Consider the following 17,231-nt stretch of genomic DNA (forward strand, 5'->3'; position numbering starts at 1 on the left):
AAATCAACAAAATAGACAAACCTCTGTCCAAACTAACCAAAAGACAGAGAGAGAGCATGCTAATTAACAAAATTAGAATTGAAAAAGGGGACATAAGAACGGACTCTGAGGAAATCCAGAGAATCATCAGGGCATACTTTGAAAATCTGTACTCCACAAAATTCGAAAATTTAAAGGAAATGGATAATTTCCTGGAGAGATATCACTTGCCAAAACTAAATCAAGAGCAGAAAAACAATCTAAACAGACCTATAACCCCTAATGAAATGGAAGCAGTTATGAAAAGTCTCCCAAACTTTAAAAAAGCCCAGGCCCAGATGGCTTCAGTGCAGAATTCTACCAGAAATTCAAAGAAGAGCTAATTCCAATACTCCTCAAAGTATTCCACACAATAGAAGCAGGAGGCTCACTGCCAAATTCTTTTTACCAGGCTACAATTACCTTGATACCCAAGCCACACAAAGACACAACTGAGAAAGAAAACTATAGACCAATTTCCCTCATGAACATTGGTGCAAAAATACTCAACAAAATACTAGCAAACCAGATTCAAGAACACATCAGAAAAATCATCCACCAGGATCAAGTAGGCTTCATCCCAGGAATGCAGGGATGGTTCAACATTAGAAAATCTATCAATGTAATCCACCATATAAATAAACTGCGAAAGAAAAACCACATGATCATCTCACTAGATTCTGAAAAATCCTTTGAGAAATTCCAGCACCCCTTCATGATATAGGTCCTAGAGAGATCAGGGATAACAGGAACATACCTGAATATAATAAAAGCAATATACAGTAAACCAACAGCTAACATCAAACTAAATAGAGAGAAACTCAAAGCAATTCCTCTAAAATCAGGAACAAGACAAGGCTGTCCACTCTCTCCATATCTCTTCAATATTGTACTTGAAGTTCTAGCTACAGCAATAAGACAACAAAAGGAGTTAAATGGGATACAAATAGGAAAAGAAGAATTCAAACTTTCACTATTTGCAGATGATATGATAGTTTACATAAGTGACCCAAAAAACTCTGCAAGGTAACTCCACAGAATGGGAAAAGATATTCACTGACCCCACATCTGACAGAGGGCTAGTCTCCAAATTTACAAAGAACTCAAGAAGCAAATGATGCAAATTCATACAACAAGGGCTCCACTGTGTTCATAGCAGCGTTATTTGTAATAGCCAGAACCTGGACGCAACCTAGATGCCCCTCAACTGAAGAGTGGAGAGAGAAAATGTGTTACATTTGCACAATGGAGTATTACTCAGCAGAAAAAAAACAATGGAATCTTGAAATTTGCAGGTAAATAAATAGCACTGGAAGAAACCATCCTGAGTGAGGTAACCCAGTCACAAAAAGACAAACATGGTATGTACTCACTCATATATGGATTTAAGACATGGATCAGGATAGTGCCAGTGTGCACTTCCACTGATGGAGAGTCTGGGAAACAGGAAAAAACCTAAAAGATATGCATATATGCATAGTACTCAAGAGAAGAGAATTGAGACAAGATCCTTGAATGGATGGGGAATACCGCAAGTGCTGGGGGGAGTGGGAGCTGGGAAGAAGAGAGGGGGAGAAAAGGAAGGGATAGTAGGTCATGGGGGAACAGGAAGTTTGAGTGGATGGGGGTAGAATAGGGGGAAGAGGGAATCATAGGTTAGAAGACAGATCAGGCGCCAGAGTGACCTCTAGTGATCTAGAGGGATAAACCAATTGGCAATCTAAGCAATAGTGGAGAGACCACCTCGAATGCCCATTATTGATCATGAACTTGATGTTTACAACCATCCGGGAGCCTTCATTCAGTGACTGATGGAAGCGGAGGCAAACACACACAATTAAGCATTGAACTGAACCCAAGTAACCCAGTGACAGAGAGAGAGGAGTGATGAGCAAATTTGCAAAGAATGGGCTGGCAAAACCAGCACAGGCAGCTGATCTGAACAGGGGAGAGTTCTTGGACCCCAGACTGACAGCAGGGAGGCCAGCATGGGACTGATCAGGACCCCCCCGAATGTGAGTGTCAGCGAGAAGGCCTGAGCAACCTATGCGGCCCTGAGCAGTGGATCAGTGTCTATCCCTGGAATACAAATAGTCATCGTGTGCCCATAGCACAAAGAGGGATGCTCTCTCAGCCTGGACTCTTAGGGGAGTGCCTGGACCCTACCCTGAGTTAAATGACAGACTCTATATATCCCCTATGTGGAAGGAATTGGCAATAGGGTGGGAGGCTGAGGGGTATGAGGGGTGTGGAAGGAGGGGAGGGAGAGGGAACTGGGATTGACATGTAAAACAAGCTATTTAATATTAAAATAAAAAGTGATTAAAAAAGAGAAAAAAAAGAAACAGACTATGGATCAGTGGAAGGGTGGGAAGTGGATAGAGATACTGGGAGGAGAAGAAGGAGGGGAAACCGGAGTCAACATGCAAAAATAAATAAATAAATGAATAAACCAGCAAACAATGACATAGGAAAACACTGACTCTATCAACAAAGTCAGATCAGGCTTACTTTCTATGAGTGACTGTCTTATTTGATACAGGAGGGCTCAGACCACTGTGGGCAGCATAATTCATAGACAGATGGTTGTTGGTTGTAAAAGTGACTAGCTAAGATTGATCCAGACATTGAGCCTGTGAATTAGCCAGTATGTTTTCTGCTTTGACTTTCTTCAGTGCTATAATATAACACAGCCATAGAAGGAAAAGGGACTCTATTCTCTCTCCTAAATTCCTCTATTCAGGGTGTTTTTTATGAAAAGAGAAAGAAGTGTAGAACAGTGTATAGGAAAGACATGTCTATTTGAGTCAATGTATTTGTACTCAAGAACAAACTCCCTCTGCACCCTCTGGGCAGAGAGAAGTTAGTATTTAAACATCAGTAACTGGCCAGAAAGATTATGATCAGTCCCCTACATTAGTACATTAGTACCCTCTCCTTTTTTTCTTAACCAGACAAGCTTTCTCTGAGTAACCCCAGCTATCCTGGAACTTGCTGTATAGCCCAGGCAGCATGAAACTAAAAGATCCTCCTACCTATGCCTCCTGAGTGCATTCACTACCATACCCTGCTGTGTCCTATCCTTTCAATTTCAAGAGAAATGTCCCAGGACTATCCTTTGAAATTTCCTGAGCACAAGGATCCTACTGAGAATGCCCTTCCTCTGGATTCACACTATTTTCAACTTTAGTTCAGGGCTTCCCAGGACAAATCTGGAACTCTGTCTAGTCCCATCCTATGGTTGAGGGAATTAAGAGTCCTGAAGAGCAGAGTGATCAGATTAACAGGCCTTTCATTCCACCTGTGCTGAACTTATCAGGGAAGTTCACATTTGGCTTCTTGGTCTTGCTTGCTGTAGACCCAGAAGGTCATAGCACTGGTAGATTGAAGTTCTCCCAGTGATCTCCAGGGGTGATAGCAGGGCACATGCTCAATGTTCTGAAAGTTGTTTCCCTGAACAGACTGCTTTCCATGTCTGTCCCTACTGACCTTGAGCTCCCTCTCTAAAGCCTTAGCTGAGCTACTGGCCCCTTCGTTTGTCTGAGAACACATTTGTCCATGGGAACTGTGAATACCTCCCTCCTGGCATCTCTAGAAGGATAAAAAATATTACCAATCAGACAATCATCTAGGAAAGGGCAAAGGTAACCCAGGATGACCAGAGAGGATATGTGCACAGAAAAACATAATGCTATTATGTTGCCTTGAAACCTTCTACAGGAAGCTAGAGACCACATTCATATCAAGGACACAGAAGTCAACTCTTTGCCTACACTGAACACATGAAACTCCTCACACAACAATTCATTGGCCTCTCTTCTGCATCATTAATTTGAATGGTGATATTAGTGTTAAAGAGTTGTTCTTCAAACCTAGTCATCATTTAGCTGGTCTTTTTTCCAGTCCTCACAGACATTTCTGTCACCTTCCTGCAGGGATTAAATAAATCCCACCTTCCCATAGCACTGAGAACACAGGGTAGACTGGGTACTCACTTGGGTATCTGTGTCAAAAGGATACATAGGCATGATGCAAGAACTATCTGTGGTATTGAAAGACCCAAGACAAGGCCACAGCAGGCGTCAGCTCTGGGATGAGCCATTGTTCTCTCAGGGCATGGAGATGGTTATCAGCCTTGTTGCTCAATATGTTGCTTGGAGAAGAAACATAAAAGGAAGTTGAGAGGGGTGGGTGTGGGGCAGATTTGAGAGTGGAAGGCATTGAGAAGTGCCTTGGCTTCCAACCCCATCACTCACAGACCACTGGATTCTGGGAAGTGCTCCAGTCTGAGAAGGAGAAAGGAGAGCAGAGCCTGAGTTTTGTTTTGGACCTGAGTCTTTTCTCCTCACAGGGAGGACTGCAAGTGAGAATATTGATGGAGGAGTCCTTTGTGCTTCTCTGCAAAGGGTATACCTCCTGGCAGGGGTTTCTGCTCACAGGTAAGGGTAACCACTCTGTGACTCTGTGGGGAGGGGAATTGGAGCCTCTGAGAGGACTCAGAGGTAGGCGGAAGTCTCCAAAAGTAGACAGGATCTTGAAAGGAGACACAAGGTTTCTGTTTGCAGTTATAGTACAGATGGTACAGTCAGAATCAGAGAATAAGCACCCTGAAATTTCCAGAGCACAGGAGGTGATGATGGTAAGAGAAAATCATCAAACACTCCATATTCACAGTGAGTTACACTGGGTAACATGTTCAGAAGACAGCTGTTTCCAACCATGAGAGATCATACTAATGATGCCCCTACAAATTCCCAGTTCTTCCAGGCAGTGGTGACTGAGGCCTTTAAGCTCAGCATCTCCATGTGTTCAAGGACAACCTGGTCTGCACAACAAGTTCCAGGACAACCAAGGCTACACAGGGAAATTCTGTCTCCAAAAATCAAAACTCAAACCAATACCAAAACAAACAAAAAAAGCCAACCTACCAAACAAAAAGCACTAGTTCTAGTGGACTTGATATCAGTATATCTGAAAGAGGGAGCAGTGGATTGACTAGAATCACAAAGAGAAGAGAGAAAAACATTGAAAGTGGGGACTCTCCAGAGGAGGAGTTCACAGAGACATTGCTCCTCACACCAAACACTCCATGTGTGAAGGGATATGAGACACTGAGTGGGGAACCAGGCTGATACCTGAGCAGGAATTCCTGAGAGAGTTAATGATACACTCAAACACTATGTCAATGGAAGTCATGTTGTTCATGTTTGCAAAGAGAATGGGAACATCCCTACTCAAATACCAAAGCTGAGTGATGATTATACCATTTTAATATTAATATTAATATTAATGGTTTTCTCAATTCCCTTCTAGCCTGCCTTTTAACCTCCTGTCACCTGTCCACCACTGCTCATGTGACCACTGAATTAGTACCACGCCTAGTTGCTGAAGGAGATAACGTCCTTTTCCTTGTCCATGATCTGCCTGAGAATATTACAAGCTTAGCCTGGTTCAAAGGGGTAAGAAATATGAAACAAGAAATTGCAATATATGCACTGGACAAGAATTTAAGTCAGCCAGGGACTGTGCACAGTGGTCGAGAGACAATATGTCGCAATGGATCTTTGTTGCTCAAAACTGTCAACCAAAATGATGCGGGATTCTATACCTTACGGACCTATAATAGAAATGGAAAAATCATATCAACAACATCCATGTATCTCCATGTGCAGGGTAAGTGAGTTGTTAAATCTGTGAGCTGCCTGAAGTTCATTTCATTGGACATATACAGAAGAGAGGTCTGTGCCTACCTTCCCTATGCATTGTGCTTCCATGTTGGAGTTTGAGGACATCTATGGTGTAGAATAATGGCAGTAGATCAGAATCCTTCATTAGACTTCACCTTGCACATAGTAGGATTCATGGTGGGTAACTCAGCCAAGGATATCAGCCTCTGTCTATACTCTTATGATTCTTACCAGGAAAGTTTCCTTGACAAAGGCTCTGGGGGAATTAACATTGTACATAGCTGAGGAAAACATGTGATCCTCCCAGAGCTGTGAGTACCAGGATGTCTTCCCTCCAGATCTCTGTCCCACAATTGAACCCAGGTGTCCATGGGAGGAATTTTATAAGTGTTGTAGTATGACTTCCTGATATCAGGGAACAGTGCTCCCTAGTAGTCCAAGTCTTGTATGGAACCTGACAGGGTACTGTCACGGGAGACTTGCTTAGGCTACAGAATTTGGTCATATTCTTCAAAGAGTCAGCACTGGAGCAAGGTAAACAGGTGGCCAGGTCATTAACTGCCTGTCTTGTTGAGCAGATGAGATTTCACATGAAGGTCATGGTCACCAAGGAGAGGGATTAAGGACACAGCTTCTGGCAATTGCTTGTCTTTTGGTTCCAACTTTGGGAATTCACTTGGGGAACTATAGGCTCAGTTGATTTGACATCTTCCCAGACATGATCTTTAGTTCTCCCATTTATCAACAGAGGCATCATCAGGACACACAATGAACTGGCAGAGAAGTATTTTCTGGAACCAGGAACTTAATAGTCACCTGGTTCTACCCCTGTTTTTACAAACTTGGAAATCCTGGTCAACAGCATTCTCAGACCTACTTGTTTTCGAATATGTCTCCTACAGTTCCAGGAGATCATGTTCTGTTTCCACTTTGTGAGTTTCCTTTGGGAAATGCATGATATCTAAGGAGAATCAACAATATAAAGGTACAAGGCATCTTAGAAATATCATGGAGTACATGGACAGACCCACTACACAGCTCAACAAACAGAGGAAGTGGGAGCCTGGTCTTGAAAAATCTTGAAGGAATCAGGTCACCTCTCCAATATACCCAAGATGTGAGATTCCTGACACATCATGGGCCTTTGACTTTGGTTAGAACCCAGTCTGCTGGTGACTCCAGTGAAAACAGATTTGTTCTTCTCCACAAACATCACTCATTTTGCCCTGTTGGAGCCTCAAAGGCAGTTTTGTCACCTTCCTGCTGGGAGCAAATTCCATGTTTCCAGACTGTTGAAAACACAGAGAAGACTGGGTACACAGATGGGCTTCTTTCTCACACAGTAGTACAGATTTCCCATTTTGGATGCTGACAAACCTAGGCCAGGACACATCAGAGTGCAGTTCCAGGGTCCACTGCTATTATCTCATGTTACAGGGATGGTCATCACTTTTGACTATTACTCTGTATTGTAGAGGGCAGAAAGATCAAGAGAAAATGGGAAAGGAACATGGGCCAGCACTGATACTGGAGGGGCAGAGTAGTGCTTTGAACACAGACCCTCCCTCAGCTGATGAGACTCTTGGATGTGCTGTGAAAGGCAAGTATCCGATGGGAAAGGACAACAGACCTTTGTAGCTGTGCTGGAGCAGAATTATCTCAGAGGGATACTGGATCAGTTTGCTGAGACATGGAGGCCCAATCTGTACTCCTGAAATGTGTATTCCACATTTCAGGGGCTTCTTCTCACAGACGAGCAGACCAGGAGTTTATAGTGTGTGAGAGGAGAGGACTGACATACTGTCTGGAGTCTCCTGAATGACACAACGACGTGAATGGAGTTTCAGTGTTTGTAGGGGAGAAGGTACAGAGTGAGAGAAAGAAGCTCAGCATTAGAATGCACTCATTGAATGTTAAACAGTAGGGTGGGAGAGAAATTATTCTTACACAAATTTAGTAGGCATGGCCACAGTAATCTGAAGACTGAAGCTCTCAGCTTGAGAGCCCAAATTTTAAAAAAATCAAGATTGTTTGGATCACTGATATAGTCCAATGGATATAGGTATTCGCTTCATTGTCTGAGAAGGTGAGACCAATGAACGGAAGTCCTCTGGCCTCCACCAAAGTATTTTGTGCTGGACCCACACCCACATATTATATTAGCCTCTAAACTACTCACACACATGTATAATATGTAAACAAGTATAAAAATCAAAGCAAATGGAATGATCCAGTAATGTACCCTAAACCTATGAGTTTTTAAATAAATCCATGGGCATACATTGTTCTGGGACATCACCCATTCAATCAGTCTCCACATGTATCTGAGATTTTTTTCTAAGATTTTTTAAAATACAAGACAATCCAGGGTTCTTATGATGTCCCAGTTTGAGTGAACTAAAAATAAAGAAAGGTAGAAGGTAAATTCAGGTGGTGGCTTCAACCCAAAGAGGAACATAATATCAACAAAGTCAGAGATTGAAGACACGGTGTCTGTAATGGATGAGGTTGGTCAGGCATCACTCCAACACCAATCCACTCTACATGTGAGCAGGGATCTGATTCAGTAAGCCAGGGAAATGTTGACAACTGAGGAGAGAAAGCCATATAGTGGAAATGACAAGGGTGGAGATACTGAGAGCCTAAGGTCATGTGAAGACTTCTACCCAAGTAGGACAGGAAGACACCCACACACCTAGGCTTAACAATGGGTACAGATGCTCAGGACACAGGGTCTCCTGCTAGATGCAAAAGTCCTAATTTAGATGGATCTCTCTATTCCCCTTCAGCTTTCCTTTGGAAGTGTGGGAACCTTGGTACATCGGTCAAGTTCACTATTGAATCAGTGCCACCCAGTGTTACTGAAGGAGGAAGTGTTCTTCTAGTCATTCACAATCCCCCTGAGAATATTTTAGGCTTTGTCTGGTTCAAAGGAAAGACTGAGTTCAAGAACATTGTGGCTGCCCAAATTATATCCCATGGAAAATCAGCGGTGTGGGGGCCTGCATACAGTGGCAGAGAGATGTTACACAGTGATGGATCTCTGCTGATTCACGGTGTCATTCAAAAAGACCCCGGATTGTACACCTTACGGATTCTGAGGACAGATATGAGAAGAGAAGATACACAAGTGCAGCTCCAGGTGGAGAGTAAGTGATTCTCTGTGGTTGTTCAGTGCTGAGTGGGGATGAGACACACAAGGCTGTCATGGCTGGCCTACCTTAACTTCCCTCTACACTGCATCTGCAGCTGGAGGTTTGAGCACTTAGTGCTCAGCACCATGGTAGACACAAACGTCCACAGATCAGCTTATATCTCTGACTCCATCTGTATCAGGGAAGACCTTGATGGAAAGTAGCTCAGCTTAATATGTCAGAGTCAGCCCAGTCTCTTTGGGCTCTATAATAGGGAACCATGAATCTTGTCATCTTCCAAGACTTGACTAAAGTGTCCAAGGGGATCCTTTTTCTAGTGCTCTACTGTTTCATCCTCTCAAGGTAATAGGTAACAATGGTTTTAGAATCTCCATGCCAAACTGTGATATTTATTATCTCCAAACTAAGAGTTTCATAAATAAAATCCAGGAACTGGTACAGAGAGTATGGAGGAGTGCCTCCTATTGGTTTTCTCTTCTTGCTTGCTCAACCAGCTCTCTTATATCACCCAGGACTCCTAGCTCAGAGTTTGAACTGCCTGTATTGTTATGAATCTGTTTACATCAATTCCATTTTTTTAATGAACAATCTGGTGGGGGAGTTTTCAACTGAGGCCTTCTGTTAAAAACCGACTGTAGCTTGTGTCAATGTGATATAAAACCTGCCAGTCTAGTATCCAAGCCTTTTAAAGACTGAAATATGCCTTGATAATATGATTGCTCCCAGCTACCACAGAGTCCTAATACAATGGGCAACTTGAGTGAGAAGCAGTGCATGTGTTAGGTGACATCAGATATTGAGTGTTATCTCAAAAGAAACTTAAGGAAAACTGAGAAAATGAATGTTTCAGGTCTGTTGAGTACAGAAAAGGTATAATCTCAACCCTCCATGTACATGAGGATGTGTAGTATCTGACAGAGTGTAGAGATGTAGTAGCCATATTAATAATACACAAGGGTAGAGTTCCATGAAGATGACATGACACTTTCAGGGGCTGTGGGACACACACACACACACACACACACACACACACACACACACACCTTAAGCTCTAGATTGAATGACAAATCCATCTGCTCAGGATGGAGGTTACCATCTTTTCACCAAGAACAATTATACTCATGTGATGGCTTTTTTCTCTTTTTTTTTCTCCCAGCTTCCCTTTCTCTGTTCTGTAACCTTCTCACTTCTTCCCAACTCATAATTCAACCTGTGCCTCAGTATCCTGCTGAAGGGGAAAGCATACTTCTCCAAGTTCAAAATCTTCCAGAAGACCTGCAATCCTTTTCCTGGTACAAATCAAAGCATGGGACCCCGGTAAATGAAATTGTAGAATACAGAAGAGACATGAATTCCATCTCATGGGGACCTGCACACAGAAAAAGAGGGATGGTGTACAGTAATGGATCTCTGATGCTCCATGATGTCACAGAGAAAGATTCAGGAATCTACACATTGTCATTTATAAACAAAGATTTCAATGTTGAAAAAGCATACGTGGAATTTTATATAAAGAGTAAGTATCTCTCTATGGTCTCCACCTGTGGGGTGTGGCTTATCCCACTTCATACACTAAACTGTGATGACTGGGTTGTACCTGCTCTCTCTCCCATTACACTGTGCCCCCACATTGGAGTCCGGGTCACTACTGCAGGACACACATTGGGTAGATAATCAGTAGTAGATCAAATCCTCTCATCTGTCTTTACCTGCAGGTAGGAGAACCCGTGTTGGATAAACTCAGCCCCAGGATGTCAGTTTTCAGCCCAGATACTTAGAGTTCTATCAATGAACATGGCCCCAGAAAGACTATGTGGGTGTCAGGGATTCTCTGGCTCTTTAAACATTTGGGTCATCACAGACATGACCAGGAAACCCTGACTCCAAAACTTTGACCCAGGCTGGACTCATGGTGACATTAGGGAGTATTTTGTCCCTGCTTATTTAGAGTTCATGTCAGAGCCAACAGGGAATATGGTTTTACTCACTGTCTAAGTCATGGGCCTGACTATCCCACAGAGTGTGGAATCAGCTGTGTAATGCCATGACAGCTGCAGGTACGTAGGTCATCTGTGCATATCCTTTGCCTGAGGCTCATTGGACAGGTGTCTGGGCCATTAGACTATTGTTCTGATTGTTTTATGAAACTTCATAGGCAGAAGGTCAAGGTACTAAGGGAATAAAGAGAGTAGGCAGCTACTCAAGATTCCTCCTTCATCTCAGGGGATTTTCTTCTGTAGGTAAATAGTAACAGATGCTGCTGATAAGAGCAGCTCCCCATCTCAAGTACAGACCATTGCTCATAACTAAGCTTAACTCACAAACACAACAATGATCCTTAACATGTCCTGTTTGAATTCTCTGAACTACTGTAATTTGGTACCCTCCTCTGTTTCCTCATAGAGGATGTGACACAGCCCTTTGTGCAAATCACTGATACCACAGTCACAGGAGGTACATCTGTGATCTTCACCTGCATTTCACCTGACACTGATACCTCCATTCGCTGGATCTTTGGTAAGAAGAATCTGCAGATCACGGAGAGGATGACTCTGTCCCCGACAAAGTGTGGGCTCAAAATAGATCCTGTCCAGAGTGAGGATGCAGGAGAGTATCAGTGTGAGGTCTCTAACCGATTCAGTTTGAAGACCAGTCTCCCAGTTTCCTGGCCATGAAGAGTGAGTGACCTCTCCTTCCATCATACAGCACAGTGGGGGCATTTCTGTATCAATGAGATGCAAAATGGACTAAAGTTATGTAGTACAAAGGATTAATTACTACTCAGGTGCAGTCGGTATGGTGACTCATGCATATGATGTTGGGAATCATGGTATGAACAAGGGAAGACCAGGATAAAGAGTGAGGTTGTCATAAAAGGAAAATAAAGACATCAATATTGTAAACAAAAAATTCAAAGGCTTTACGATCTTAGGTTGTGATTCAAATATATACTTATCCCTCAGAATTCATGGGTACTAGTCTCAGGTTCCATCAAACTTTTGGATGCTCTGAGTCTGCTGATAAAATGGTGCATTGTTTTCATTAAGAAAAAACATCCTCTCATTTGACCAAATACATTCCTTGTTTAACTAACTTACCTAATTCCAGTGCTGCCTGAACATGATTCTTTCCTGTAAGGTGATGAGGAGTGACAGGAGAAAGGTCTGTCCATGCTTCACTGTGGACGAAGCTAGTTTATAAATAGCTTTTATCCACAGTTTGCTTGATGCACAGGTGTAACATCTTTCATATAAGGGCAGATCATACTCTTTTCATCCTGAAAGGGGCATACACATTGGCGTCTTGCACATGAGTGTTTTTTCCTGTTAATATGTATTACTTTCCTTTTTAATTATCCTCTCATATATTGCATGTCAAGCACAGTTTCTCATCCCTCCTCCCCTCCCTAAACTTACTTCCCCTCTACTTCAGACATCCTCCTCTTCTGTTTCCCTTCAAAAAATGACCAAGTCTCGCAAGGATATCTACAGAACATGGCGTAACATGAGACTTGCATAATCCCTCATATTGGAGCTAGAAGAGTTAACCAAATAGGAATAAAAGGGTACAAAGGGCAGGCAAAAGACTCAGATATGTCCCTGACTTCAACTGTTAGGATTTCCACAAAATACCCATATACATTACCAGAGCTTAGTTTTTGAAGCCCTAGCTCAAACCTATATCAGGTCTCTGATTATCACTTCAATCTCTGTGATCCTCTACAAGCCATGCTTAATTGTTTCTTTGTTCCATATTTGCATGGTGACCTTGACTGCTCTGGTTCCTACAATCCATCCTTCCCTTATTCCTTGGGTTTCCCCTGGTGCTGTCAAGTGTATGGCTGCATGTCTCTGCAATTGTTCCTATATGTTGCCTCTGATGATTATTAGACTGTACACTGATCTACTAGTATAACAGAATATCATTATTAATCATTTCATTCCAGGCAAATATTTTTTCTAGTCATGTTTGGCTCTATATTCAATTCTGTACTGTCCAGCTTCTGGTTCCTGGTCATCCAGGAAGGATCTGTTCTGGGCTCCCTATCACGGCATGAGTTTCAATTTAGACCAGTCATTGATTGACTAATACCACAAATTTTTTTCTGCCATTACCCCAGTACATATTTAAGGAAGGACAGATTGTAGGTCCAATGTTTTTTGCCTGGATTGGTGTCCCACTACCACTGCTAGAAGTCTTCTGTGGTTGTACAAAATGGCTGGTTTAGGCCACTTATGCCTCACTACTAGGAATCTTAACTAGGGTCACTCTTAGACTTCAGGGATTTTCCACTGTAGTAGGTTTCCACATTGATCTCCAAATACCCCACTATTCCAGTCAATACTCCAAGTACTCTCTTCTTCCATCCCACCTTCCCCCATGTGTTTTCTCCTGTTACCACGCCCTTATACCTCCATCCATCCACAAAGCATTGTCTATTTATTCTTCCCAGGGTGATACATGTGCCCCATTTGAGTCTTCCTTGTTACTTAGCTTCTCTATCCATGTGACAAAAGAGGACATCTAGTGGTTTGTGTACAATAGATGTTTACAGTAGTAGAGCTCAGGTAGGTAGTATGTTCAGTCACCTCTTCCAGAAACTTCTGTAGAATCCTTACAATTTTCAAAAAAAGTTCATGTCATGTGAAGATCTATTTTACAGTCAATTAATTGGGCAACTTTTATTTGTAGGGTTGCCTAATTTTTCTGTCTGGGACATGTAAGAGAATACTGAAGAAAAACAGCCAACACAGCATCCTTGTGTTGACCCTGGTCTTAGAGGAAAATCTGTCACTGTCCCCACTGAGCAACAATTTGGAAGTGATTTTTCATATGTGCCCCTAATGCACTCACCCATTTCTACCCCTAACTTATCTGTTTTCATTAATAAACTTGGTTAACTTTTGCCAAATTTCTTTATTGTTTCAGTCTTGTGAGTTATTTATGAAATCAGTTTTGTGTTTCTTCCTGCTTCCATCTATGTAGGTTATGGGCTTCTAGGTAGTCGTTGTAGATTACTGTACAATTACTCCCATCACTATTGAGTAACCTTGAGAATTTTACTAATCTAAAAAATTGTCAACAAGATCTCAAGTTTTATTTCTAGTGTTAATAATATATGCTTTTAAAAACAGAGTTAATCTAATTAAAGGTGGTCAAGGTCATCAATCACTTTGAAAAATGAGCCTTTTTCTTTCATTGAAAATAGATTCTTTTCTCATACAATATATACTGTTTATATTTTCTCCTTTCTTAACACTTCCCTGTTCCTTTCCACATCCCCTACAATGACATTCCATTCTTTCACTTTAGAGAAGAATAAGACTAAGAGATAATAAAACATGACAAAATAAAATATAATAATATGAACCAATAACTATCATATTGATTTTGATTCCAGCAATCAAACAGGACCAAAAGTGTCCCAACAGCAGATACAATAGTCAGAGATTAACATGTTCTCAGAGTCAGCAGTCCCATGAAAATAGTAAGGTATTAACTATGAAATACATGCAGTGGTGGGACTGATAAAGACCTGCTGAATGGGGGTGTCAGTAAGGAGGCCTAGGAGGCCTAGGTAATCTATTGAGCCTTGGGCAGTAGATCAGTATTCATCTCGAGTATACACGTGGACTTTGGACTCCCATCCAACAATGTGAGATGCACTCTCACCCTGAACTCTTGGGGGAGGGTCTGGGCCCTGCCCTGGATGAAATGACAGACTGTGGACACCCCCATGAGGGCCTCACCCTCCCTGGGGAAATTAGGGGATATTGGGGGGTAACTGGGGGGGAGGGCATGGGAGGAGGGGAGGGAAACAGAGAGGGACCTGGAACTGACTTGTGAAGCAACATTGTTTCTAATCTAAATTTAAACTTAAAAATAAATACTAAAAAATAAAAATGCCAAAAAAAAAGAAATACATGCAGTGGGCATGATGCTGACTCTTGCACTCCGTGTGTGTGCTGTTATGATGTAAAAAGCTCTTTTCTCAGGACTAGACCTCATAGCACCTGAAGATTCTATGCAAGCTGGCAACAGGGGAAAACATTCAATTGTCCTACCCTGTTGTGGTTCCTACAAACCATAGCAATGACCAGCATGGCAAGATATCGCTGTATGTGCAAGAGTGACAATTATCCCTTGGAGATAACCAAAAACTGTTATTGGACTTCCGGTTGCTCAGAAGGAGGGCAGTCATTAATGGTTCTGAATTGCAAACTGTACATGGATAGTGATTTTTGGATTCTAGAGGAGAACCTATAATGGCTGAGTTCCTAAACCAATTCAATTATCTAGTTTTATTCTAAAAACACATGTTTGTTTCCACAGACAACTGTAGCTTTAGTTATACATTAAAGATGCTGTCTTTACATATATAGAGGCTACCAAAGAAATCCAAAACTAATCAAATGCAGCAAACAATGGATGCTTGGTAGTATGTATAGGAATGTCCCACATAAACTCACATGTTTGAATGCTTGGCCATTAGGGAGTTTCACTACTAGGAGGTGTGGCATTGTTTGGGTAGGTGTGGCCTAGTTGGAGGAAGTTTGTCACTGTAAAGTGAACACAAGAGAGCTAGGGAGAATGAGAGAATGACTAATAGCTGCTAAGAGAGTGATCATGGAGGGATGTTGAAGAGCCTCTTCTAAGAACACCCTGCATTTCTGGGCAACGTCATTCAGAAGTCTTCTCCTGACACACAGAAGAAAGGAAAGGTCAGATATTTCATAGTCTTTTAGCAGTGGTGGAACATTTCTCACCATGTGAGGTAGTTCATTGTACTGTAAGTGACAAGGAGCATGGAGGATCCAGTTGTTGTAAACTATAAGTAGTCCAGTCATAGCACAGACAGCTTCTACACTCTGTCCTAGAGTGATATGCAGGAGTTGTGGCCTGATTAAGCATGTGGTTATCTGGCCTAAAGATTCAGACCTGTGTCCTAACATAAAGGTAAGGTGACCATGCATTGATGGTGGATAAGAGGAGAACTCCGAGAATAGCTGCAATTTCCTAAGAAGCTCTTGATAAGCATGAAATATTAAGGTGAAAGGGAAATGCCAGATTGTTCTCTATTCAAGGTTAATAACCATTGGGCATTATACTCTGAAGACCGACGTTTCCAACTATGATGGGGTAATTCTCCAAATGAAAAACCTAACCAAGGAGGGCCAAAGGGATTGTTCATTAGATAAAGGCACTTGATGGTAAGGCTGACATAATGAATTAATCCCCATGTCTCACATGGTTCAGGGATTGACCCAACTCCCTCATATCTACTAAATTTCATGATGTACAATATGATTTTTTTCATGAACGAGGCAACAAAATAAGAAAGTAGGGCTAGGGAGATGGCTAAATGTTTAAGTTTACTTGTTGCTCTTCCAGAGGACCTGGCTTCAGTTCTCAGCACCAATGTTAGGTGGCTTCACAACCAACCTTCAATAAGTCCAGCTCCAGGGGATTCCATAAAGTCCCCTGGCATCACAAGTCTCCTGTACACAGTTTATACAGAACCATGCACATATAAAAAATAAAATAAGTCCTATAAAGACAAAATGAGGAAGGGTTGGCCAAAGAATTCTAAAGGTGGAAAATAGAGATGGCATCCTCCACCTACAAAATGATCTTAATTGTGAGGATGCCAGAAAGCAGACAGTTTGAACCATGAAGAAATCTCAGAATACAACTGTAAATGGTGAAAGACATGTTCATGAGACTAATTGAAAGGACATCATGTCACATTGTTTCTCTCTACTAAATTCTGTAGAACCACTTAAACCCTCACCCTGAATCTCAGGATTGAACACACCTGCTTAGGACATAGGCACAATGTTCCATGGAATGCAAAGGAACCAAGACTGCTCTCTTTTCTCTCTAGCCTCAGTTTTTGTTCATTTTAAAAATAATTTTACGCCGGGCGGTGGTGGCGCACGCCTTTAATCCCAGCACTCGGGAGGCAGAGGCAGGCGGATCTCTGTGCGTTCGAGGCCAGGCTGGACTGATAGCCTCCAAAACCATACAGAGAAACCCTGTCTCGTAAAAAAAACAAACAAAAAAACAAAACAAAAAAATAATAATTTTACAAGATGTGTTGATGTTCCTGAGTATTTTGCCTGCAAGTGTGCCTGTGTACCATCTGCATGCAGTGCATGAAGGGCCCAGTAGAAGCAATGAGTTCTCTAGAATTAGACTCAACTGTTATGGTGAGGTACCCTGTAGACTTTGGGAATTGATCCCATGCTTTCTAAAAGAGAACCCATCGTTCTTAACAAGAATCCTTCCTTCCATCTACTAGGCTTACTTTCAACTGGTGGGCACCTATACTGCTTAACTCACAATAAAATCATTGTGCATTGATTGCACA

The 17,231-nt window shown here is 42.0% G+C and overlaps 1 protein-coding gene across 1 annotated transcript; it reads left to right on the plus strand.

The window, feature by feature from the left end:
- The first annotated feature begins 5,486 nt into the window (after nt 1–5,486).
- Nucleotides 5,487–11,535, plus strand: LOC101831816 (pregnancy-specific glycoprotein 22-like). The gene is made up of 4 exons (XM_040734241.1): nt 5,487–5,691; nt 8,495–8,854; nt 10,017–10,376; nt 11,264–11,535. The coding sequence occupies exons 1-4, from the start codon at nt 5,487–5,489 to the stop codon at nt 11,533–11,535; spliced, it is 1,197 nt and encodes a 398-aa protein (XP_040590175.1).
- The last annotated feature ends 5,696 nt before the right edge of the window (nt 11,536–17,231 follow it).

This window comes from Mesocricetus auratus, unplaced genomic scaffold (genome assembly GCF_017639785.1).
Source record: "Mesocricetus auratus isolate SY011 unplaced genomic scaffold, BCM_Maur_2.0 Super-Scaffold_100038, whole genome shotgun sequence".
Lineage (NCBI taxonomy): Eukaryota > Metazoa > Chordata > Mammalia > Rodentia > Cricetidae > Mesocricetus > Mesocricetus auratus.

Coding starts and splice junctions, on each gene's coding strand:
- LOC101831816 (XM_040734241.1), top strand. CDS start 5,487: ATGAAACAAGAAATTGCAATATATGCACTGGACAAGAATTTAAGTCAG. Junction 5,692..8,494: donor CATGTATCTCCATGTGCAGG/GTAAGTGAGTTG, acceptor ATTCCCCTTCAG/CTTTCCTTTGGAAGTGTGGG. Junction 8,855..10,016: donor AGTGCAGCTCCAGGTGGAGA/GTAAGTGATTCT, acceptor TTTTTCTCCCAG/CTTCCCTTTCTCTGTTCTGT.